At 39.5% G+C, this 22,271-nt stretch overlaps 1 protein-coding gene across 2 annotated transcripts in view; it reads right to left on the bottom strand.

The window, feature by feature from the left end:
- LOC119791113 (transcriptional regulator ATRX-like) overlaps positions 1-22,271 on the bottom strand; it is a 43,815-nt gene that overhangs the window by 12,458 nt on the left and 9,086 nt on the right. For both annotated transcript variants that reach the window (XM_038297036.1, XM_038297026.1), the window contains exons 7-16: positions 22,123-22,232; positions 20,474-20,541; positions 18,610-20,372; positions 10,541-10,601; positions 5,432-5,586; positions 5,136-5,312; positions 4,961-5,057; positions 2,369-2,459; positions 2,104-2,292; positions 1,855-1,999 (exon numbers count right to left, since the gene is read on the bottom strand). In XM_038297036.1, coding sequence (XP_038152964.1) covers positions 1,855-1,999; positions 2,104-2,292; positions 2,369-2,459; positions 4,961-5,057; positions 5,136-5,312; positions 5,432-5,586; positions 10,541-10,601; positions 18,610-20,372; positions 20,474-20,541; positions 22,123-22,232 — 2,856 coding nt within the window. The remainder of the gene's footprint in view (positions 1-1,854; positions 2,000-2,103; positions 2,293-2,368; positions 2,460-4,960; positions 5,058-5,135; positions 5,313-5,431; positions 5,587-10,540; positions 10,602-18,609; positions 20,373-20,473; positions 20,542-22,122; positions 22,233-22,271) is intronic.

The raw sequence follows: 22,271 nt of genomic DNA on the forward strand, positions 1-22,271 counted from the left end.
TAAAAATAAAAATCAGTACAATCCGACTGAAATTTAACCAATTAATTAATTTAATTTCCCTTTTGGGATTTATAAAGTATTTTTTAATTGGTTGAATTCATAAAAATGGAAAATAACTCCAGTTTCTAGTAAAGCAATGAGACCCATTCTACCAAAGAAAGTATAGTTTTAGGGCTTTAGGCTTTTTATTTGTGATAATTATTATTTCATCAAATGAAGAAACATTCTGCAAATGTAAATAAGAAAAGACAAAAATGAATGCAGCAGTAAGAACTAAAAATACAAGATAATTTTAACATAATTTTTTTTTATTTTTTTCGCTTCAAGCCCAATAAAATTGGTCAACTTGACCAATAAAATGTTGTTGCTAATGTCCAGCCAACCAATAGAAATGTCCACAGCAAAGCCTCCAGAGTGGAGAAATAATAGAAAAAAATTAAAAAAGTTAAATTTGAGAATATAGAATCTGTAAAAAAAAAATGTTTTTGAAAGAATAACATTTTTATAAAAAAGTTTTTTTTTTTTTTATTCTTGGCTTGATTTCTTTTTCTAAATTTCCAACAGCAAAACATTTCCTTTGCAACAATAATGGAACAAAATTCACTCTATATTTCTAAGCTGTGAAAATGATCTAAAGATAAGTAAAACATTCTATAAATAATCATAGTTCCCTAATATGACCATGCAAGTAAAATTAGTATTCTGGCCCCTAGGACAGAATAATTGCACACACTGCACTTGAAATTAAGATAATAAAGAATGTTTTTTTATTTTTCTAAATTTAAGAATAGTTGCTCTTAGAAATAATATTGGCGCATCATTTAAAGGGGAAAACAGTTTTGTTTTTTACATTGGGCCCTTGATTTTATCATGTTCTAGTCACCCATATGAGTTTTGTGTCATTTGGAGCTGTTCTGAAGATATTCGGTTTTGTAATCCAAGTAACGTCTTTCTATGGGCAACGACTTGAAAGCACAAACTAAACTGTTCATAATTTATTCTTTATGGTACGCCAGCATTCATAACATGTAGGGAATCACTGTCCCCCAGACATCCACGTTTTTTTTTGTTGATATTTATATATTTTTTTTAAATCAAAGCGGCGCATGTAGGACATTTGTAATGTGATTTATTCAATAAAAGAATTATAAATAGACCAGTTGCATTTCCTGCAGATGCCTTTATTTCTGACTTTATTTCGGAGCATTTATCAAGCATTTATTGTTATGTAGGTAAAACTGCCCAATTGATTGTGAAATTGACATGACGTCATATCGCCCAGCCCTAGCTGGAAGAACAGAGTGTGTCAGAGTTGAGCGTGCAGTACCGGACAATTCAGGATTATTTTCACCCCTGCTGCTGCTACCATGATCTGTCTGCGTACATGCAGAATGTGCAGCAATGTACGCCAGGTGGGCGTGACCAAACAGGACGCAGCAGCACGGCTGATACTGCTTAGTAGATTACAGCACAATAATGCATTTTAAACGCCTGACAGACCACCCACTATCGTTTTTATTTAGTCTCCTCTCATCAACGAAAACTCAAACCTATGAGACGTCGAGGAAAACTACACTGGAAGTGTAGCACACTTTTTCCTTCCAGCAAACTTTCCATGAAGGCAGCCTTTTCTGGCAGCATAAGTGTCTCCATGATGGCACATACCTGACACATCATTGCTGGATCTAAACCTCCATTGTTTTGTTAAACTCTTGCTTCATTTGGGTATTTTGCCTTTTTTGTTTTCATTGAAATTAACAGAACTGAAAGCTTTGAAGTTCTCTGTTCCCAATGATTCTGTTTCCCTTATTGCGTGAAAAGGAGTAAAATAATTTATCGTATTGAGAAACTGACCGTCCACCTGGTGAGGCTTCAGGTGCGTCACCAGGTTCCTGTGGACCTGAACCAGCGGCATCTTGGTCTCCTCATCCTGGTCCAGGACCAGCTTGGTGGTGATGGGACAGTCCACCTGAGACAGTTCATCTGGGATCACCGTTATCTGAACAAGAACAAAGAATCCTCTGGAGAAAAACATACTGGTGTTTTCCAGGATGAGCTGCAGCAAAAGGAAAAGCTTTAAGTTTCTAAGGAGACCTGCTGTACCTCTTTCCAGTCCTCCATCTGTTGCAATCTGTCAGCCAGGCGCTTCCGTCTCTCCTCCTCCTCTCTGAGGGCCTCCTGGGTTTCAGCGCGGAGGTTTTCATCCTCGATGATTCTGCGGATCTTTCTGCGTCCTTTAGGGGTTCCTCTACTTTCACTGGTCTCCTCGCCTCCATCCTCTTTGTCGCTCTCCTTGAATCAAAGAACAAAAAGTGAAATATGACAGAATCTTCTTTTTTCCCCACAAACTACAGACTGAAGCTGCTACCTCTTCAATGCTGGAGTCAGACAACAGAATGCAGAACGGTTGATTCTTTCCTTCCGAACTAAAGGCTAATTCCTCATCTTCTGCTTCAGATCTGGAGCAAAAATAAGACAAATTAATTAAGGGGGAAAAAAATAGATAAAGTTCAGTAAATTAGACGAAAAAAATAATTCTAAATCAGTACAAAATTATCTGAACTGTCTTATCTCCGGTAACTTGAAAAGGAAAATAACGAGTAATATTGTCCTAAAATAAGATAATTTGATATCATGCACCTTATATTACATTTATTTTGAACATAATTTTACTTCACTGGTTATTAGGTTATCTTAGGTTTAATTAAGATAATAAAATAAAATAAAAGGCAAGTTTCAAAAGGTTGTTTTCAGAGCACAGCTGGAGTTGAACAGACAGACCTGGTCCGGCCCGGATAGAGGTGCCAACAAACCAGGTCAGCCTCAAACTAAATTATAATGGATGTCTGGTCACAGTGAACCTTCCTAAATGTTTTCTATAAAATAAAATGGATTTTAATGTAATTTCCTCAGACTCAGGATCATATATATATATATAAATCTGATCTAATATGAAGTAAAAATTCTTTAAACTAATTCAATTTACCCTTAAATTCAGCAGGTAAATAAGATGATCGGGTAAATGAGGATTTTTATGATTAAAATAAGATTACTATTATCGAAATGAAATGAATTAAAGGAATCTTTTTTTATTTTATTTATACAGCTGTTTTGGTTCATTAAGTCAATAGAACTGAGGTCTGGCTCAGAATCGAGCTTTGATGTGCGTTTTGGATTGCTGTCCTGTGTGAACGGCAAGGAGGTCGGTCAGTGTCTCTGATCACAGTCAAGCGTGTTAAATCAAGCTAGACTAAGGGGTGCCGACCCTGAAGAGAGAACTGGACCAGCCGTCCCCCCGAGCTGAGGCAGCACCCTGTTCACGCTCTCCTCTCCTGTCCTGTCAGCTTACTAACTGATAAAAGATGGAAAACTTCGGAGATCTTCAGGTTCATCCCAGAGTGCTGCATGGTGTCGGACAGGACGACCATCCCAAACAGAAACTGCGTTAATGTCTTTTTAATTTCTGTTATTACCCTGCACTGGAACCTGGGTAACACATTTTACACCACCTCCGGTTTGAAGACATATGGAAAGAAAATAAAATCTTGAACTCAGATTTACTGAAAACTAACAGACTAAAACTCACTGTAGAAACCGATCCTAAAGTATATTTTAATGTCTTAATCAGCTTATTTTATCTTAAATTGAGTAGGAAAATACAACGATCTGCAATTTTAAAATAAGATAATTACATATTATTAGGGCTGTAACTAACGATTATTTTGCAAATCGATTCATCTATCGATTTATTTTAGAATAATGGATTATTAATCGGATAGACAAAGATTCCTTAAAAAGATTTTTTCAGAAATGAAACCAGGTAAAAATAAAACTTTTCCACTTGAGCTGTTCTGGATAGAGCAGATTGACAGGCTAAAACATTTCCTTATCTTAAATGCAAAATGTTTATATATTTTAGCTTGAAAAAGTTCAGTTTAGGCAACTGGACCTGAAGTTTCCTAGAAGACGTTTTGCCTCTCATCCAACAGGCTTCTGATCCCCCTAATTCTTTGTTCCACCTTCAGTATGTTAATCTCAGAGCTCCCCACCACTAGTTAGAACTGAAGAAGCCTCTTGGATGAGAGGAGAAACGTCTTCTAGAAAACTTCACATCCAGTTGCCTAAACTGAACCCTTCAAGCTTGACCCTGACCTGGATGACTGAGAATCTTCACATATATATATATTTTTTTTTTTTTACAATCTTGGTATAATTACAGCTGTAAGTGGGTCACTCTGTCAGGCATGTTTTACAGTGTCTATGATAAAGTTAACGATTAATCAATTACTAAATTGGTTGACAATTATTTCAATAATTGATTAATCAAGTTATTTCAGCCCTACATATTATGCACTTAAAATAATAGCTCTTTATTTTAAATATAAATCCTATTATGCTATTGGAAAGTTATCTTATCAGATCATATCAATAGAAAAATCACTTATTTTAAGAAAAAACAAGAACTCTTATACCAGTTTTTGGACGAAGAATCTAAGTGAGCTACTTTGGTTAAAATAAGTGTATTTTCTCTTTATTGGAACAGATAAGTGAGTTTATTAACAAAATATGATTTCCGTTTAAAAGAAGAAAAAACTTCTCATTTCAGGAGCATCATATCTAAAATATCGTAAGGATCAAAAACACCCTTTCCATTCCCATCAACCTGCAGGTTAAATACACCAACTTTAAGAACATTTCTTTTATTTGTAGGTTTTCTGTGTATATAAATCTAACAGAGTACATGACTGAAATTCCACCTGAAGTTCTTTTCTAAGAATTAAATCTTTTTTGAAAGCCATCATCTGGTGATTTAAACCTGACATCGAGTGTCTGAGACGAGTGGTAGAAGGAAATATTTTAGCACAAGAAGCAAAGGTGCAGAAACTGTTTTTTTTTCTCATTTTTGTGCTTTTTGTTAAAGATGAAAACAATCTGTGGCTGGTGAATAAATTGAAAGTACCTGTGGAGCCCATCGTCAGCAGCCTCTTCGTCTGACTCACTCAGCACCTCGCTCATCTGCATCTCTCCACTACCTTCGCTACAAGTTTCACTCCCAGCTTAACAGGAGATAAAAGCTAAACATTAGAGCAGTCGGACCTTCCTTCTCCTCCTGCTTGTGTTGCATGTTTGCTTACAAAACAGATGTGTCCTTCTGGTCCTTCTACTAATCTTCTCCGTCTCTACTCCCCCCTCAGGTTCTTCCTTGTCATTTGAAGCTCCCTCATCTAATGTGAGTTTGTGGCGGAGCAGATGGTGCCTGGACTTTGGCTCATCAAGTTTGCCGTCTGTGGACTCTGAAACCAGGTCTTCTCCTGCAGCAGAGATACGTTCTATGTGACATCGACCCGTTCAGAGCCCAGGTTGACAGCAAGGAGTCGAGCCAACACTTAAATGAGATGGATTTCTTCTTAGAAAAAGCTGATTGACTCACCGTCTTCATTGGCTGGATTCTCCTCAGAGCCTTGGCTCGGTTCGCCGTTGCCCTCTGAATCAGACTGATCCTCCTGAGTTTCCCCTTCAGAAGAAATGTCCTCATCCGAAGAGAGGTTGGCTTTTATTTGGGCCAATAGCAATTGCTTAGCGATTCTTTTAAAAGTAAAACACAAGGAAAAAAGGTGCCTGTAGTTTACTTGGGAATCACTTCAATAATTTCTTACAGATTTAACAGCAGCTGTTTATAAGTAAGGTAAAACACAAACAGAAAAATAACAGAGATCTAAACCTGTCTGTGAAGTGATCAAACTAGGAAGTAAGGCAATAATGGACGCAGAGACATTTTAAAAGTAAATATTTATTACAACAATTAATATTAACAGACAAAACTTTGAGAAGAATCAAAATTATTTTGCATTTTCTGTGCTTTTGAGAAAGACTGTGGATAAAAATGTCTTTTTCATGCTTGTAACAGTTGATTTCCAGGAGAAAAGTCGAGGATTTCTTAATCAATCCACTTCTTGACCTTTTGGAGTTGCAGTGATGTTCAGTTCTGACTAAAGGGGCAGACCACTTCACAAACAAAACAAACAAAAACAAAATAACAATAAAAGAAGAAGAAGGCACAAAACAGCATAACAGAGAAGTTCATTCTGAAAATGTAGGTAGAGTAAAATGCCTTGTTTTTTAAACTCTGATGGGAATTAAAACAAAATAAAAGGGGGAAAAAAATCCCGAGAGATTAAAAATTAACAATAAATATATTCGGTTTAGAAATATAGAAAGAGTTTGGTTCTGGTACCGGAACCCTCAATATGTACAGGAAGACCAGCAGCGACTGCCAGCTCAGTGGTTTCTGAGACCGACTCTGCTTCAGTTTATCATTAGAATGTTTCATTTTTTGAATGATGATCACTCCCATTTCTTTTTCTTTGTCCACATGACTTGAACATGATTAGGATGGATTAGTACAGTACAGTAGTTACAGCAGAGGTGAAAGACGAGCACCATTAGTGTCAACTTAAACAAAAAACATCATCTAAACAGGGAGCAGGGTCAAAGACGACTGTGATTCTACAAAATCCAAAAAATAACCACAAACAAGGTTCACTTTACATTTCTGCTGACCATTTTCATCACTACCACTACAGCTAAAGCAGACTACAGCGTTAAAGGAGGGAGGGGAGGGGGGGGGGGGGGGGGGGGGGGGGGTGCGATAGGAGCATAATGTCCCAGATTTCCTAACAGCATTGCTTTCACTGCTGTGCTGTCAGAAATTCCAACCTGGAAAAAAAAACACGGAAAAAACAGACATGTTTGTCGTTAAAGGCATGATGGAAATGCTTCACATTTTTTTAAAGTCACGTTTCACAGCCCACTCTCAATTCCCAGATATATACAAAGTTGCCACTAAATTCTGAAGAGAAAAAAAAAGGTCTTAAGCTGCATAACTGCAGGAAACATTAGTTTTTCCAGTTAAGAAGAATTTAGGTCCTCACATTTTAGAATAATGAGATAAAAAAGGTTGTGACTGATTTAAATGGTCAGCAGAAATGTATACTCTGTGTATAGAAAGTGGTTGCAAAACAGGAAAAAAAACACCAGACCAGAGTCAGAATATCCTAGAAACGACTAAAAAAATGGACTAATAATGAGACATGAGGTGATGATGAAAAACCAAAAGAGGAGAGGACGGATCTCTGATCGCTGGGAAATAAAAAGTGGCGATAAGACAAATTAATTAGGATGTCGGGATCAGTTCTACAATACAAATCTAATGAAAAAATCCCGTTCCATTAGGTTCTAGCTTCGTTGGTTTTCAAGTGAAAAGTCACGACGCAATGAGCACCGAGGTTGTTCCAAAAGCTTTACCCAACAGCAACCTGAGTTATTATCAGCTGGAAATCATGAAGGATGCTGCTGTTATGGGGAAAGTACGAAGGCGGATCCTTTTATTACCAACAGATTTAGGATTTCTTCTGAATCTTGTGATTTTATTCATGACTTTATATTGCATAGATATTTCATTTATAATTCATGTTATATTCATCTAGAATAGGTTTCTCAGGATAAATCCCATTTCATAGGTACTAAATTCTAACATTAATATAAGGGGAAAAGTAAAGTACTAACAAGTCTGGGGAGATCCTAAGATGAGCAGAACCCAACCAGCTACAGCAAGAAGACGCTTTGAAAGCTCCTCAGAAGCATCTGTGCCCTGATTGGTCACAGCTTTCTTTAGAAGGAGAAATAAAAGCTAAGATGCAGCAGATTAAAGTTTATGCTGCTCTTCAAATGACTGCTTCTGGATTTTTTTAATACTTCATTATAAGCTTTAGAGGCAAAGCTGCATGTTTTTAATCGCCGTCATTCATAAAAACAGCCTCAAACTTCTGTTTTCACTGCAAGCAGGGATGCTGGAGCTCATTTCAACTAAAGAAGCTGAAGGACCCATTGCTTCCTGTCCAATATGGCCACCGAGCTATCGTGGGAGGTGCTGGTTTTCCATAGGATTTTTGACAATAAACTAAAGGCACACATAATGGAGACGCACATATCGACATGGCTTTGTCTTCCTGATATGGAGTTCTTGAACGGTTTCTTTCCCTTCACTTCATCATCAGCAGTCTGGCTTAGACTCTGAATTTTATTCCCATTAATGTTCTCAGTCATTCTGCCGAACACAGGAAGAGTTTAATATGGCGTCTGCCAAAGGTGCACACACACAACAAATACTCCTACGAGCATCTTTATTAGATACATTTGCTTATAAACTGATCCTCACACACATCTAATGTTCTACATGCGAGTACCACAAGGCCCCAATATATCACAAGAGTGCTTATTACTTTGTGCATGTTGACCCGTTTCTGTGCGCTCCTGTCCACTTTTATCACTTTGAAGGAGTTAACCGCGGGACAAAGCAGCCCGCCTGTGATTGGCTACTCTTCAGGAAATCCCGCCTCTTGAGGCTGCGCTCTTCTTAGCAAAGCCACTTCAGGCCGGCCGCTTCTCCTCAGGAGTTTGTAATCACACATTAAATATTCACAATAATGGTCTGTGTGAATATTGGATTCTGATTAGTTTATTTGTCTGTTAAAAAGGAAACCTATAAAAAAAAAAAGTTCAAGTCAAATAGCTCCCGTTTCTGCAGGCTCAAACATTAGCTGGACAAGGGAAGCATGTTGACACTGGTTACCTTGGCAACATGCCCCAACCCAACCTGCTACTAACTGTTCCTTGTAAAACATTAAATATGCGTGTGACGAGAGGTTATGAGCATCTGAAATAAAGCTGCTCGTTGGAGTATTTATTGCGTGTGTACGTTTGGCAAAATCCTGACGCAGTCATTTATCTGCAAGTACGCTTATGATGCGGTACCGCTCTGTAGTATTACGACTAATAATCACATATAATTATTCTTTTATTGTAGAATCAAAGACAGTCATAGTGAGTAGAAATATAGTAATACTGTAAGATATTTACTGTACTTCGTTCTAGTTAGCTTAGCTAATGTAGCTAATTGCTTTCCCTTGCAGACGCACCAAGAGTTGAAGATCCTTCACAAAGCCGTTAAAATACTGATTTTAGGCATCTGTGGATTTCCTCCACTGTATCGAAACCCAATTGTTCACTGAATAATTAACTATGTTATGAGAAAGATCCCGGTCAGCTGACATGTTTTCTTTCTCTACCACCAGTGAGAGCGTCGGCCGCGCAGCTTCCCCTCTGAGCTAAAGGGTTGATTCACAGTTTTAAAGGAGGCAGGTCTGCCTTAGATCGCCTCTGCCTAAAGAAACAAAACCCAGAACATGGAGGCTGATCAAACTTGCCCTTGATAACCATTGAAATTACAGCTTTAAAACATAGCTTGAGATTTATTATACGTTTATGAAAAGAGAAAACAAAGAAAAGCTCATTCCTAACGCCGTTAAACCAGGATTTAATTGTTCAGTAAAACAATTAAAACTGATTTGTTTTTTGATTGATGAAACCTAAAAGCTGAAAACTGGTTTTGTTCAACTAAACCCAAACGCTGAGTACGGTCAAGTTCATCTTAAAGGTATGGTGAAGGATGAGCACGCTCTCACACACGTTTAATAAGCGTTCCCTCGTGGGAGTGGATACAGGGTTGTGCATGTGCAAATTTTTTTTTTTCTTCAGAAAATCTTGAAAAATCCTCCACTATAACTTTAAGCCGTGTTGTGATCGATGGCTGATCAGACCTTAGAGCAGCATAAACACACCAAGAGCTAAAACCGCCGTCATTCGTGGAGCGGAGAGAAAATAAGGCTTTGGGTCAAAAGAATAAAAAAAAAAAAAAACAGAACCTTTTCTAAAGGTTATATGAGGCGAGAAAGTAAAAGGAACATAAATGGTGAAAGTAATGTAGAACAAAAAAAAGAGATAAAAACTGGATGAAATCGGTCGAATATTAATTCAGGAGTTCATATTGTTAAAACGTGGAAATCAGAACCGAGACAGAATCAGAACCCAGGTGAAGCATAAAGGTTTTCTTTTTGACCAGACCTATAGCTAAAAACACAATATTTCTCCAATTTTGTTTTCCCAAAAACTCGACACCTACTAAATCCAGATTATATTCTTTTTAAGCGGGTTTCTAAACTCTACAGGTTTGGTTTAATGGTGGATTACATTAAAAACAAACAGTCAGACACATTTAGCTTAAATTAGATCACATTGAAAACAAAGGTGAGAGTAAAACAAACTTCTTCATCTGTTTGGGTTTCTGCTTCAAGGTTGACTGTTAGAAGAAGCCAAGTGGATGGGGAGAGAATCCAATAGAATATCATTAAAAGGTTTTTACCTCCAAGGATATTTTTCATAAATACAAAATAAAGACATTGAGATAAAAGGTCCCAAAGCGGACATAACGGACAGAACCGTGAAGTTCTTCTGCTAAAATGTATATTTGATTGTTGGGGCTGCGCAGCTACGTCTGGGACGGGTCTGAAAAGAACGCAGCTCAGTTCTAATGACTTTGGTGTTGGCAGCTTTTGCACGGAACCCAGGATTTGAAGGTGCATCCTTTTTTCTACATCTAGACTTTTTTACAAACTTGACTTCCCGGCTTTTAGAACCGTACCTATTTTCAGGATCTTCGTCGTCTTCTGCTGCCCATGAGGGCCCAGACTGCTCCTCATCTCCTTGAGAAAGACAGAAAAAAAAAGATACTTTTTTAAGGATTAGGTCTCTATTTATCCCATTTACACTACCCTTTTGAAACCGTGCCGAGATAACTGTTAAGTGCTAATGGCAGACACAAACCACAGAGTGCTAAACTGGTACTAGTTCATCAGTATTTCAGCCAGAACTGAGGAGCCCCCCCGAGCCCTGTTCTGCGTTGATTACAGATTATTATCAGAGTGTACAAGCCCAGCTGTGAAATCAGTGATGCTTTGCGTCGTCATGGAGATGCACATTACTCTAGGGTTGATCATCGAGCATAACTTACAAAAACAACTCTCTCTAATGTGTACAACGCTTCATCTATGATTTTACTTTAAAGTCCAGATACCAAAGTGAGGACAAGAAAGGTTGATTTGCAGCTGGTGTTACCCCGGTAACGCCAGCTTGAAATCAGAGAGGACGCTGATTTTGGAGCAGGGAACTGAGATAGAATAGATTAAGAGAAGGAAATGTCAGCCCTGGAGTGCCACTGTCCAACACCCGAACAAATAGATGGTTCATTTCTAGCCCTCCACTAAACTTACCAACATGCCAAGGGAGTAATTTTGCCTTTGGTTTCAGGTGTGTTCCAGGAGGAATGCATGCAAAAGCTGCAGGACAGTGGCGCACAAGGACTGACGCTGCCAACCCCTGGACTAAATATCTCCTACTCACAACATCCTCTAAACAAGTCACTCATGAAATATTCGCCGTGTCGGTGCTGCTTAAAAATATTATCTCCATGACCATAGTTTCTGGTTCTAGGAAAATGTCCAAAATGGTAAACTAAAAGAAACATTTTAGCACCTGTTTAATGTAACCATTAAAAAGAGAAAAGTGCTGCCTTTTTTTTTTTATGAATTTTATAACAAAAATATTAAGTAGCTAACAGCTGGTGGGTTTTTTTCTAACCAAAAATCCAAAGAACTAATCATACGTTGATTCTCGTTTAACATTTGATATAATTGTGCAATTTAATTAAAAGGTAAAAGGAGGAAGAAACAGCAACATCAGCTCTAAGGACTGCCACCCAAAAAATTGGCAGCACATATTGGCCATTGGTTAGACTGGTGTTGAAATAATCAGTATTGGCCTCAAATAACCCCTATGGCTTGATCTGTGCTAAGAAATAGAGATTGACCAATAAAGATATTATTTTAAGGCCAATTTTGATTACATAAATCTGATCAAATCTGATGGATTAGAGCCTATAATTTTTTCTCCCCCATCTACATGATAAGAATAGCACAATGATTACAAATGTTACAGAGGTGTAAAAAGGGAATAAAAAGGGTAGGCTTCATTTAAAGGTCAAGAAATGGCAGCTGAAAACATTAACGAATCAGTAATTGCATACAAGTCTGGACAGAAAAAGAAAAAAAAAACACTACTGTTGGCTGGTCTCTACTATGAAAGACTGCAAAGATCTTTTCACTTCTATCGTATCATACAACAAAATAAGAGTTTGAGTCATTCTATCACACAGAATGCTGTTATAAACCCAATCTGTGGTGCATTATTTTATGAGCAGGAAAAACTTGTACCAATTGCTAGGATTTAAGTTGTGTACGAGTCACAGCAAGTCACAGTCACGCCTACACTTTAGCATGCATTCATGAAGGATGTTAGATGAACTTTTAATAGGCAATGCCGTTTGGGTTTGTCCAATTTGATGCACAAGCTAGAACCCGGTCAGATGTTAGAGGTTTAACCTGTGACCTAATCACATGGTTTAGATTTTTCTCATTGCTGCATTTCCCCACTTGCAGAGTCCAGAAGTGGTCTTTCCTTCCTGCTCCTTCTCTATGGCTCCTCCAGAGTTACCAAAATCCAGCTTCTCTTGTTGACTGAAGAGGATTTATTAAAACAATAAGGCTGCTAATTATTTTGCTATCTTTTCAATTAATATTTGGGGAAACTCTTTCATTTCTTAGCCTATGAATCTTCCAGTCCTTCTCACTGTTCATCTGTTTTTCATCAGCTCGAGCTGATGTCCCTTTCTTTTCTAAATTATATAATAGATCATATGAGGCCTGTTGGCTCTCATGCAGATTCTATCCCTCCTCGGTTGCTTAAAGAGATACTTGCTACAATTGGACCAAACATTCTGTAAAACAAATAGTAAAATAGTAGTTTTTAAGCATGTAGTTGTGAATCTTCTTAAAAAGGCAGGCCTCAACTAGGGCTGGTCAATCAATTGCATTTGCCATATAATCGCAATTCACCAAAGCGCAAATTTCAAAACAGAGACAATTTCAGTCAATTTTCATTTCAGAATAGTAATAGTGAGTTCACACCGAACCTGTTTTGGATGTCAAAGGATCTGATTTACATGCAAAGTCTATGGGGGACGGCGCTGAGAAGTCCAGCGGCGCGCCCACGAATCAGGTGCAGCAAATCCAAGCGTCCGGTGCAGGAGTTCAGAAATCTTAACTTTTGCCGCTGGATGCCGGGGCGTCAACCAATCAGAAAAGCTGATCCAAGTGTTTAGGAGGAGGCGGTATGGTGGAGATCTGGTACTCCGAACAAGAACTGCATATTTTAGTGGGATCATAACCCTGATGAACAGAGGAAGTTTGGAGGTGGAGTTTCTCGCTTAAAATGTCTAAAAACTATTTTTCCAACTCATAAAGTAAATAAAGCCAAGCTGCTCTATAGCTCGAAGCTACAGATCAGTAACATGACAACAGCCAGATGCATGTCTAGCTCCGGCTAGCTCCTCTCACATACATCTGGGACACCGCTCATTGAAAGTGATTTCCCCAACCGAATTTATGGTCTGGCCAATCAGGACGCAGGGCGGGTGTGTCCTGCATGTGACGTAGTGGAGAAGCGAGTTCTGTAAGTCCTTCGTCTATACTTTTTTGGTTGGCTTCTTTTTTTTAAATAAGTCTGCTGTGCACAATGTTGCCTTTTATCCGCACATTTTCATGGCACAAACGACACTGATCATTTACCGACATTGCGCTGATTCCACTGTTGCTATATCCAAGATGTCGGCTGTTCTGTTTTGTTTTTTTTTCCTGCGTAGCTCTCACAGCGTCACGGGTTAGCTTCGGTGTGAGTGGTTGAAATAGCACGTCGATAAAGATGACAGACAAGTGGCTTATCCAATCATATGCAAGGAGTTTTGATAAGGCCCAGCCTTCAGTAAAGGCAATTCCTATGGCGGTGTCCCAGAAGTATGTGAGTGGAGCTAGGCGGAGCGAGACATGCATCTGGCTGTTGTCAGGTTAACAGATCAGAGCAGATAAAAACAACCAGAGCGCCAAAGCAACTTGACCAGAGTTTGATCCAGTGTGGAAATTTTGTTGTTAAAGCATTTTTTTTTTTTTTTTTTATGGCCAGATAGCGTTTGGTGTAAACGCACCTTTGAGGCTGGTCTATAATCAGAAACCAGGTCATCTGCGTGTCACAGTGAACGCAAATATGCCCCCTCCACAGACACTCTAATGCACCTCTCCAAAATTTTAAGGTGACTGCAGATAGAGCCACAGAAAGGAGGGCTCTGATTGGTCAAATCTACATCTGCTCTACACAATGCATATTTCCTGTTTGGTACCTTACCGGCTTGTTTTGTTTGTATGACCTCCATTTAGAAAACGACTTGTGAAGATAGACCGGCTTGAAGAACAAGGTGCATGACAACGCTGGGACCCTTTTTCCGACTGGATCCCCGCTCTTTTTCGCCCTAATGTCCCTCTGTTGTTGCACAAACTTGCCCCCACTTCCTCACCGCCTCAGCCGTATCTAGACCCACAGCTAGTTTGTGATTATCCCTCTTGTGTTGTGGAGTGGAATAACGTAGCGCAGACCAGGCTTCAATATTGGGCATAAATCAAAAATATCTGGAACAAGCTCACTGTGACACACTGCTGCGGGAGGATAACCAGCCCTTTAGACTCAAAATGTATCCCTCCAGGCCTTTGGGCGGAGGCTATACACTTAAATCTGGTTTGCCTCAACAAAGATTAGAAGAGAGTTGCAGCTTGCATGATAGAGCATGATAGAAACAATAAATTCATGTTATGCAACTGGATGTAAAGTTTTCTAGAAGACGTTTAGTGGTTGGGGGCACCGTTCTCCCCACCACTATGTTATAGAAGCCATGTTTTTTGGACCGAGTTGTTGTCCTTCACCGTACGTAGATCATGGGTCACAGTCTGTTGATCTCAGGGACTTTGTCACAAATCTAAGGGTAAAGTTTGACTTCAATCTAAAATTTGAAAAACAGAGCAGCCGTGTGGTTAGAACAGGTTTTAATCATTTTGGTAAATAGCCAAATTAAGCAATTCTTGGCTAGACCTAACCTGGAGAAATTAGTCCACCTTTTTTTTTTTTTGTCTTTTCACGTCTGTACTATTGTAATGCACCAAATATAAGCATTAGTCAGGCCTCTCCAGCCCGCCTGCAGTCTGTGCAGAACTCAGCTGCTTGCTTGATAACCAACACCTGCAGGTGTGAATATATTTCCGCCATTCTGGCCTCCCTTCACTTGCCCCTGTTTATTATCGAGTTCATTTTAAACTGCATCAAGTAAAACTGATTATAAGAAGTTCATTCCAGCCTATGTTTCTGCACTAAGAATGGAGGAAGTAATAATTAAAGCTTTATTAGCCAACATTATAAATGACTGTCTGGAGCAGAATGATAAACTACGGTAGAATGTCTGGCTGGTCTCTGCTGTGCTTCCTGTAACTGTTCGTTGGTGTGGAAACAGCTTAGCAAAAGAGGAAGTGGCATTAAAGCGGAGGCCTTCTCAATTGTAAAATGATTTTGATTATAAATGGTTTTGACAAAATATCTATGATTCTGTCAAAGTATAACAAACTCTTATACCAATGTGTGGATGTAATACATTGTGATCCCATTGTGTTTCTGTATTAGGAATGAACAATTGATCTAGGTTTTAGGCAAGAGACAAGTTAATGACAGATTGGAGGCGACTATAATAATAAACAGACACAAGGGAGAAGCAGAATTCAGTGGATATGTCATTAACTCAATGAATTCAATATCTATCAAGTATGTGTTTAAGTTGAGGATGGGAAAAGCTGGGTTAGTTAAGAACAATACGCTTTAAATGGTGCATAGACTGTTTTATTGATCTAGGGAAGAAATGGGAAGTGGTTGAGAGGTTGCAGGACGTCCAGCAAAATAAAAAAGGTCCGTCTAGTCTGGATAATGAGTCGTGACCTTCAAATGTCCTTACATGGTAAAGTGATGTCCCATTGGCCAAGTTCCTTGTTTCCTGGACAGGTCAAAAGGGACAGGGTTTTGCTCATCTGGCTCTTACGCTCACTCACAGATCTTCAGCCAAACACTCAGAAGACAGGCTGGGGGCTAGCCCCAACCTCCCCCGCAATCCCAGCTCAACCGCATCAGAGAAAGATGAGCCAGAAGAAAGAAGACTCATGATCAGACATCTCAAATTGTCCAACTAGTGGACGAAGATGAAGGGGCTATTGGCTTCCAGGATAGAATAGGTGGCATCACCAGAAGAAGACTGACCAGAATGGTATGATGCTCTAAATATGCTCCAAAGAGATAATAGGGAAAGGAACAGGAATAAATCCCAAGAAGAATAATTAGGGAAAAGAGAGTGGTCTTTAGAGCGAATGGACAAGAAACCGAGACAGACCAGCCTGGGATGAGGCTCCAAGATGTTCAGAAGAGGCTATAGAAAGACACCTCATCATAAAGCTGAAAGCTTTAGATCATTTTTAGACTGACCTTACACTTATCGCTGAGAGGAAGGTGCTGCCTCAGGGCTGCTGGTAAGAAACTATTCCTTTTGAAAAAGATCATTTTTACCACAAAACAAAGTTAGAAAGGTTAAGCTTTGCACAAGTTCCAAAAACTGTCCCTAGCAGGATTTCTCTTAGCAAAAAGGAGGTTGATGTCCTGAGGAGTTTATTGTTTAAGGACATAAGCTAACATTGTTCCATTCCTAACATGACAGGCCAGCTGAAACAAAATTAAAAGGGGTTTTGAGATTTGAAAGAAGGATTATGTAGATTTTTCATTTCATATTTTGCTTCTATTATGCTATTTATTTTCCTGCCTGAGGCTTTATAATTAAAGAAAAGTATACTCCAGTATACTCATGGTCAGTGAGTCTCTGAGTCATCTACATCCTGAAGATGAAGACAGTCCCACTAGCTAGTCTGTTTTCACTTTAAGCGCTATGCAGCCCCTTTTTTTTTTTAAACCCCTTAACATTCCCGGGATTTTCAGCTAAAAATGCCTAAATACACCTAGAAAAGGCCTTTCCAAATTCAAACTTTTATAGCTCTTGAGCCATATTGAGTTAAAAATAAAGTTCTGGGCTTCATGTAAAGAATAAACTCGCTAGTTTTTACCTGTACATTCTGATTTACTCCAAGTGATTAACTCCATGTGGTATGCTTTATAAAACAGCTCTGAAAAGTTTTCACCTGGATTTTCTATGTGAAAATAATTAAGAATTGTACTCCAGCAGGCCAGGAAAGAACTATTTGACACAATAGAAACACTTTCTTATATCCTGGCAAGCAGCCTTCCAAATGTAATTGGAATATCTGCAAAACAGTATTTCTAAAAGTGCTCATCTAGGACTAGGCCATGTCACCACTTTTGTATACTTCAACATAGAAACAGACCTCTTTGGAAAGACAACAGAGGAATCAGACTAAACTGTCAAAATCTTTCAAACACATGTTTTTATTGAAAAAAATTAATATAAATGGAAAAAAACCACTTCAGTAAAAAAAAAAAAAAAAAAAACTATACAAAACATGTAGTGAATCATCTTGCAGCAAGTTATCTCTGAAATTTTAGGTTCAACCCATATAGAGCATATATCATCCTAAAAAAGCTATACATTGGCTACACATTGATGTGCTGAGTTTTTTTTAGGTTGGATAGGTCGGACAAGGAAGTCAAAATCTGTAAGCATGATTCGCGCCAATTGGCTTTCTGCTGTCCCAGCCTGCCCCCATCGTCCTGTAACTGGTCAAACAAGGTGTCAATCAAGCCAGAACTTTCTGTTTCAACGGGTGATAGCATCAAATGCGTTGTTTTTAGCACCTTTTGAGTGAAAATAGTCAAATGTGGTGGTGTTTTTTGCTGTAGTTGAGAGTTTTTTTTTTTGCAGTATTCGTGCCTTTGTGGATTTTATAGGACATTTGGAACCCTCATTTTACCGGATTATCTTTTTACTGGCTGGTCCGAGCAGAAAAAGGCCAAACTTGTTGGGAAATATTGGAGTTTTCACAACAACTAAAAGGTAAGAAAATTAACTTTTTGAGTTTTGTGTTGACCTTAATTAAACATCTGTGGTGTTTGCTGAGGTTCATCATGCTTTGTATCAATGGGAAGAGGAGAACGAGAGCTTTCTGTAGATAGGCGGACATGCTATGTTGACATTGAGATACATATGTGTACATTTGCCAACTCAAGGAAGTTTTAAATGGTCACCTGTAGAATCTAAATATCCTGTGTATGTTTTTTTTTTTTTAAGAATATATATTCTGGCAGATATACAACTGAGTCTTTTTAAAGCCCCATATATCGGTATCGGCCATGAAAGGCTCTACTTATCGCCCACTGACAGCTGGAGATAGGCACCAGCACCCCTCTCGACCCCAATTGGGACAAGCGTGTCAGATAATGGATGGATGGATGGATGGATGGAAGGCTCTACTTATGTACTAAACATAAACGTTCAATTGATTGTTTTTTTTTATTCTCTCCGCCCTCTGGCGCCATGTTTAGGCCTTTCCATTTGTAAACATGCACAGAAGCAATCAATGTTTCTGTCTAACATGTCCTTTTTATGTGCAATCTTTTTGTTTGCTTATATTTCACTAAAATACGCCTCTGTCATCCCACAGTTGTGTTCAGAAAATCCTGATTTCCTTTTCTAATATACCTTAAATCATTAGAACCTAGTGAAACATTTGTAGTAAGAGAGCAGCTATCAGTCACTGAGGAAGGGTGGCTCACCTGATGACTGCTGGAACTCTGCTCCTCCGAGCGAGGCCACGTTTTCTGTGATGGGCTTCATCTTCTGGTCGCTGATGTCACTCCCCGAGTCGTACTCCTGTTCGTCGTCGCTCAATGACGACGATGAGTCGCTCATGTCCTGATGAGATTTCCCTTTAGACTTGGTGGCCTCCATGGTCTTCTGCTTTCTGGTTCCCCCCTCCTCTTCTCTCCTCATGAGGTGAGGCTTCCCGATAGTCCTCACCGTGTTCAAGTTATGTATTTCCTTCTGAGAATCTTGGTCGTCGCTCGAGGAATCTGTCCCGCTCTCCTGTCTGGCTTTAACCCCCCTGCTGCCCGACTCGGACTCAGAGGAGCGGTCCATCATCTTACGTTTGCGCCGTAGCTTCTCAGGCGACATGGGGCTGTTCTTGGTCAGCCAGAACAGACACTTCTTGGCCACCTTCTCGGGCGGCGCCTGGCTCGCCTCTTCGTCGCTCTGAGGTTCGTCGGAGCTCTGCGTCATCGCCGCTCTTTCCAGGAGGGCGGCGGGGACTTCATCTGAATCTGAATCGTCTCTCGACCTGCTCAGATTTTGCTCGTCGTTGCTGGCGACAGGTACAGCGTCAGGGGTCTCCTCAGGGTCAGAGTCACTCTCGCTGTCTCCCCCGGAGAGGGACGGTTTGGCTATGATGTCACTCTGTCGCCTCAGAGGAGTGATCTTTAAACGAGGGGATCGTCTGTTGCCTTGCTTCTCCTTCAGGAAGAGAGGTGTGGCGGAGGCATCGAAGCACATCCGTTTCTTGTCTTTTGGACTTGCAACTTGCGCTTCCTGATCCTCTGTGAGTTCCTTCTCAGTTTTGTTTTCCTTCTCTGGGATGTCGTCCCCCAGCTTTAGGACATCCGCGGATTGATTCTGCTCCACAGGTACAGGTGTGAGTTGTACAATGAGTTTTTTAGACATATCCATGTCACTTGAAGACGGCTTAAGGTCGGAGCTCGGAGAACACAACTCTAGTTCCTTTTCAGAGCTGTCGCTGGTGATCGTCAGGTCGATGTAACCTTTGGAATCAGAGTCATTGTCTTCAAATTGCTCCACTGCCAGTTTCTTCAAGTTACTCAAGCGTTTTTCATCAGACACATCAAGCTCCACGTCTGAGTTCATCAGATTACAGTCGTTGCTTAGGATCTTTTCCCAGTTGCTTGCCACGTCCAGGTCTCTGAATTCCTCCTTCAGGTTCTCCTCCAGGGCCGTTAGAGACTTTCTCAGGCCTTTAACCACGGCTAAGAAGGATTTTAGATATACGGAGCGGATGCTGGGCTCTTTCTTGCTTGTCGTTACTGTCTCAATGAAACTGACGAAGGTTTGATTCAAGGCATTTGTGGATTCAACCAGATGTTTGGCCTTCTTGGTGATTTCCTTGGAAACCTGCAGGTTGTTGTAGTTGAAGATCACATTGCCGTCCATGCCGCTATGGTCCCACTTATCCAGAGGAATGTTCTGAGGCGAGTGCGGCAACATCGTATGGTACAGCTCCGACTTCTCCGGCTCTGCTCGGCTCCTTCGCCGCTGCTGAGACCACAGAGGCTCTACGTTCTCCAGGACAGTGTTGCACGCCATCACCAGGTCAAAGAGCGGCTCGGGGCTGCACACGTAGCAGTACCACTTGCTCTCTAAGATGCCGGAGAGCTCCTTCCTTCCCAAGTTTCTGAGGATGCATTTCTTGCAGAAAGCATTGCTGCAGTAGTCACAACAGATTAAGTTGCCACCTTCAGCACACCACCTAACAAAAATAGAAAAAAGAAGATTGGCAACAAGAAAAACAGAAGCTTTATACGCTTTATATTTCGGATGAAATAATTTGATATATCCTAGAAATCTCACCTGCACTGCTCATCCATGCCGTCTCCATCCTTGCTGATATCATCGCTGGAGTAATATTTGTAACACGCCTACCAAAACAAAAAGCATAGTCAGTTTCAGGCGACCAACATTGGTTCTCAAATATAAAACCTGCTTGGATATTTCTGACTCCACATTCAAATATGCAACTATTTCAAAGAGCTGTAACATTTTGTTTTTAAGATTGTACCACAAAAGGGGAAAAAATATTCATCACTCTCCATAGTTTTGATTTAAGGGAAGAACAGAAGTAAAATGCTTTGGTTTCTTGATCTGCAGCTAGATGAAACACACCGTCTGCCAAAGGATAGTCTAGGAGAGTGATGATGAGGTCTTTTACTGATTTCATCAAAATTCTTATATTTTGCAAAACTGCAATTGAATATTTTTTCATATATCACATGTCAGGTGTTCTGCAGCTGGACGTTGGCGCCTTTAAAGAAAAGGAAAACAAGACAACCAGACATAGTTGGAGGATAAAGGCACCAAAAATAGTTGTGGTTGAAATATGGATATAGTTCATGTGTTTACATCCAGTGCTGCCATGTTGTTTTCAGAGTTTATCGCTTGACAAAAAACAAAACAAAACGTATTCTTAATTTAAATGAAACCATGAAATAACCCATCCCCTTGGGTGGCAGTGGGCACCCACTGTATGGCGCCCCGGGAGCAGTGTGGGGTTAAGGGTCTTGCTCAGGACCCCAGAGTGGAGGCTGTGGGGATGTTTATCATTCCGGGTACTTGCAACCTTCTAAGAAAACAAGCGCACTGATCTAAACACCAAGCCTACACACCCCAATAAACAAACACAGCCATTAGGGCAAGGAGCAAGTGTTGCTGGTACAACATTACATTTACATTTTATACCTCTCTATTATTTTTACTTATTTTAATTTTTTAATTTTGTTTATCGTATTTTTCTTTCACTCATTTGTCTTCATTTGCGCATCTTATTAATTTACCAACTATAGCTATGTTTTAGTGTTACTCCTGTTTAGGGTTGTCAAAAGTATCGAGACTCAAAAAAGTATCGATACCAAAATGTTGTATCCGGATACAATACTCATTTTTAAAAGTATCGATACAGTGCTACAGTGCTTTGTTTCTTAACCAGTTTGGCTAGTGTCATTGTTATGTGTGCAAAGCATAGCCAAGGAAGGAACACTTCATTCTAATTTTATAAGTTTTTTATCAAGCTTGCTTAATATTGTGCACAGCAAACAACCTCAAAATATTGTTCTTGTTGTTTATTGTATTTATTTATTGTATTTTATTTATTAATGAAAATATTTCTGTAGAATTTTGGAGTCTTTGTTTTTATCCTTGTGGTATCGAAAATGGTATTGAGTATCGAGTATTTTCCTTAGTATCGGTATCGAGTTGAAAAGTTTAGTATCGTGACAACCCTACTCCTGTTTAATCATGTAAACTACTTTACTTGTAAGTTCAACCCAATGCTAATACCTTTAAAGTTGCTTTAAGTATATTGTAAGTGAAAAGCAGCAGACTAAATGTGGGATTGTATGTATATTTCTACGCAAGTTAAAAATTAAGTAAAATAAATAAAAGTTTTTTGTTTTTTTTTTAAATCCTGTTTGTTTCTGTTTACAGGTTTCTGGATTCTGACCTACCTTGCAGATGAGTACTTTCAGAACCGGATGCTGATAAAGGGAATCTCTCCGGAAGTGGTTAACTTGTCGGCCACACGCAGTGCAACAAACAATTCCCACATTTTGCTCTCCTGGGAAAAATACAATAAACATCATTATTAAACGTGCTG

This window comes from Cyprinodon tularosa, unplaced genomic scaffold (genome assembly GCF_016077235.1).
Source record: "Cyprinodon tularosa strain WSP-4 unplaced genomic scaffold, ASM1607723v1 ctg110, whole genome shotgun sequence".
NCBI classification, from domain to species: domain Eukaryota; kingdom Metazoa; phylum Chordata; class Actinopteri; order Cyprinodontiformes; family Cyprinodontidae; genus Cyprinodon; species Cyprinodon tularosa.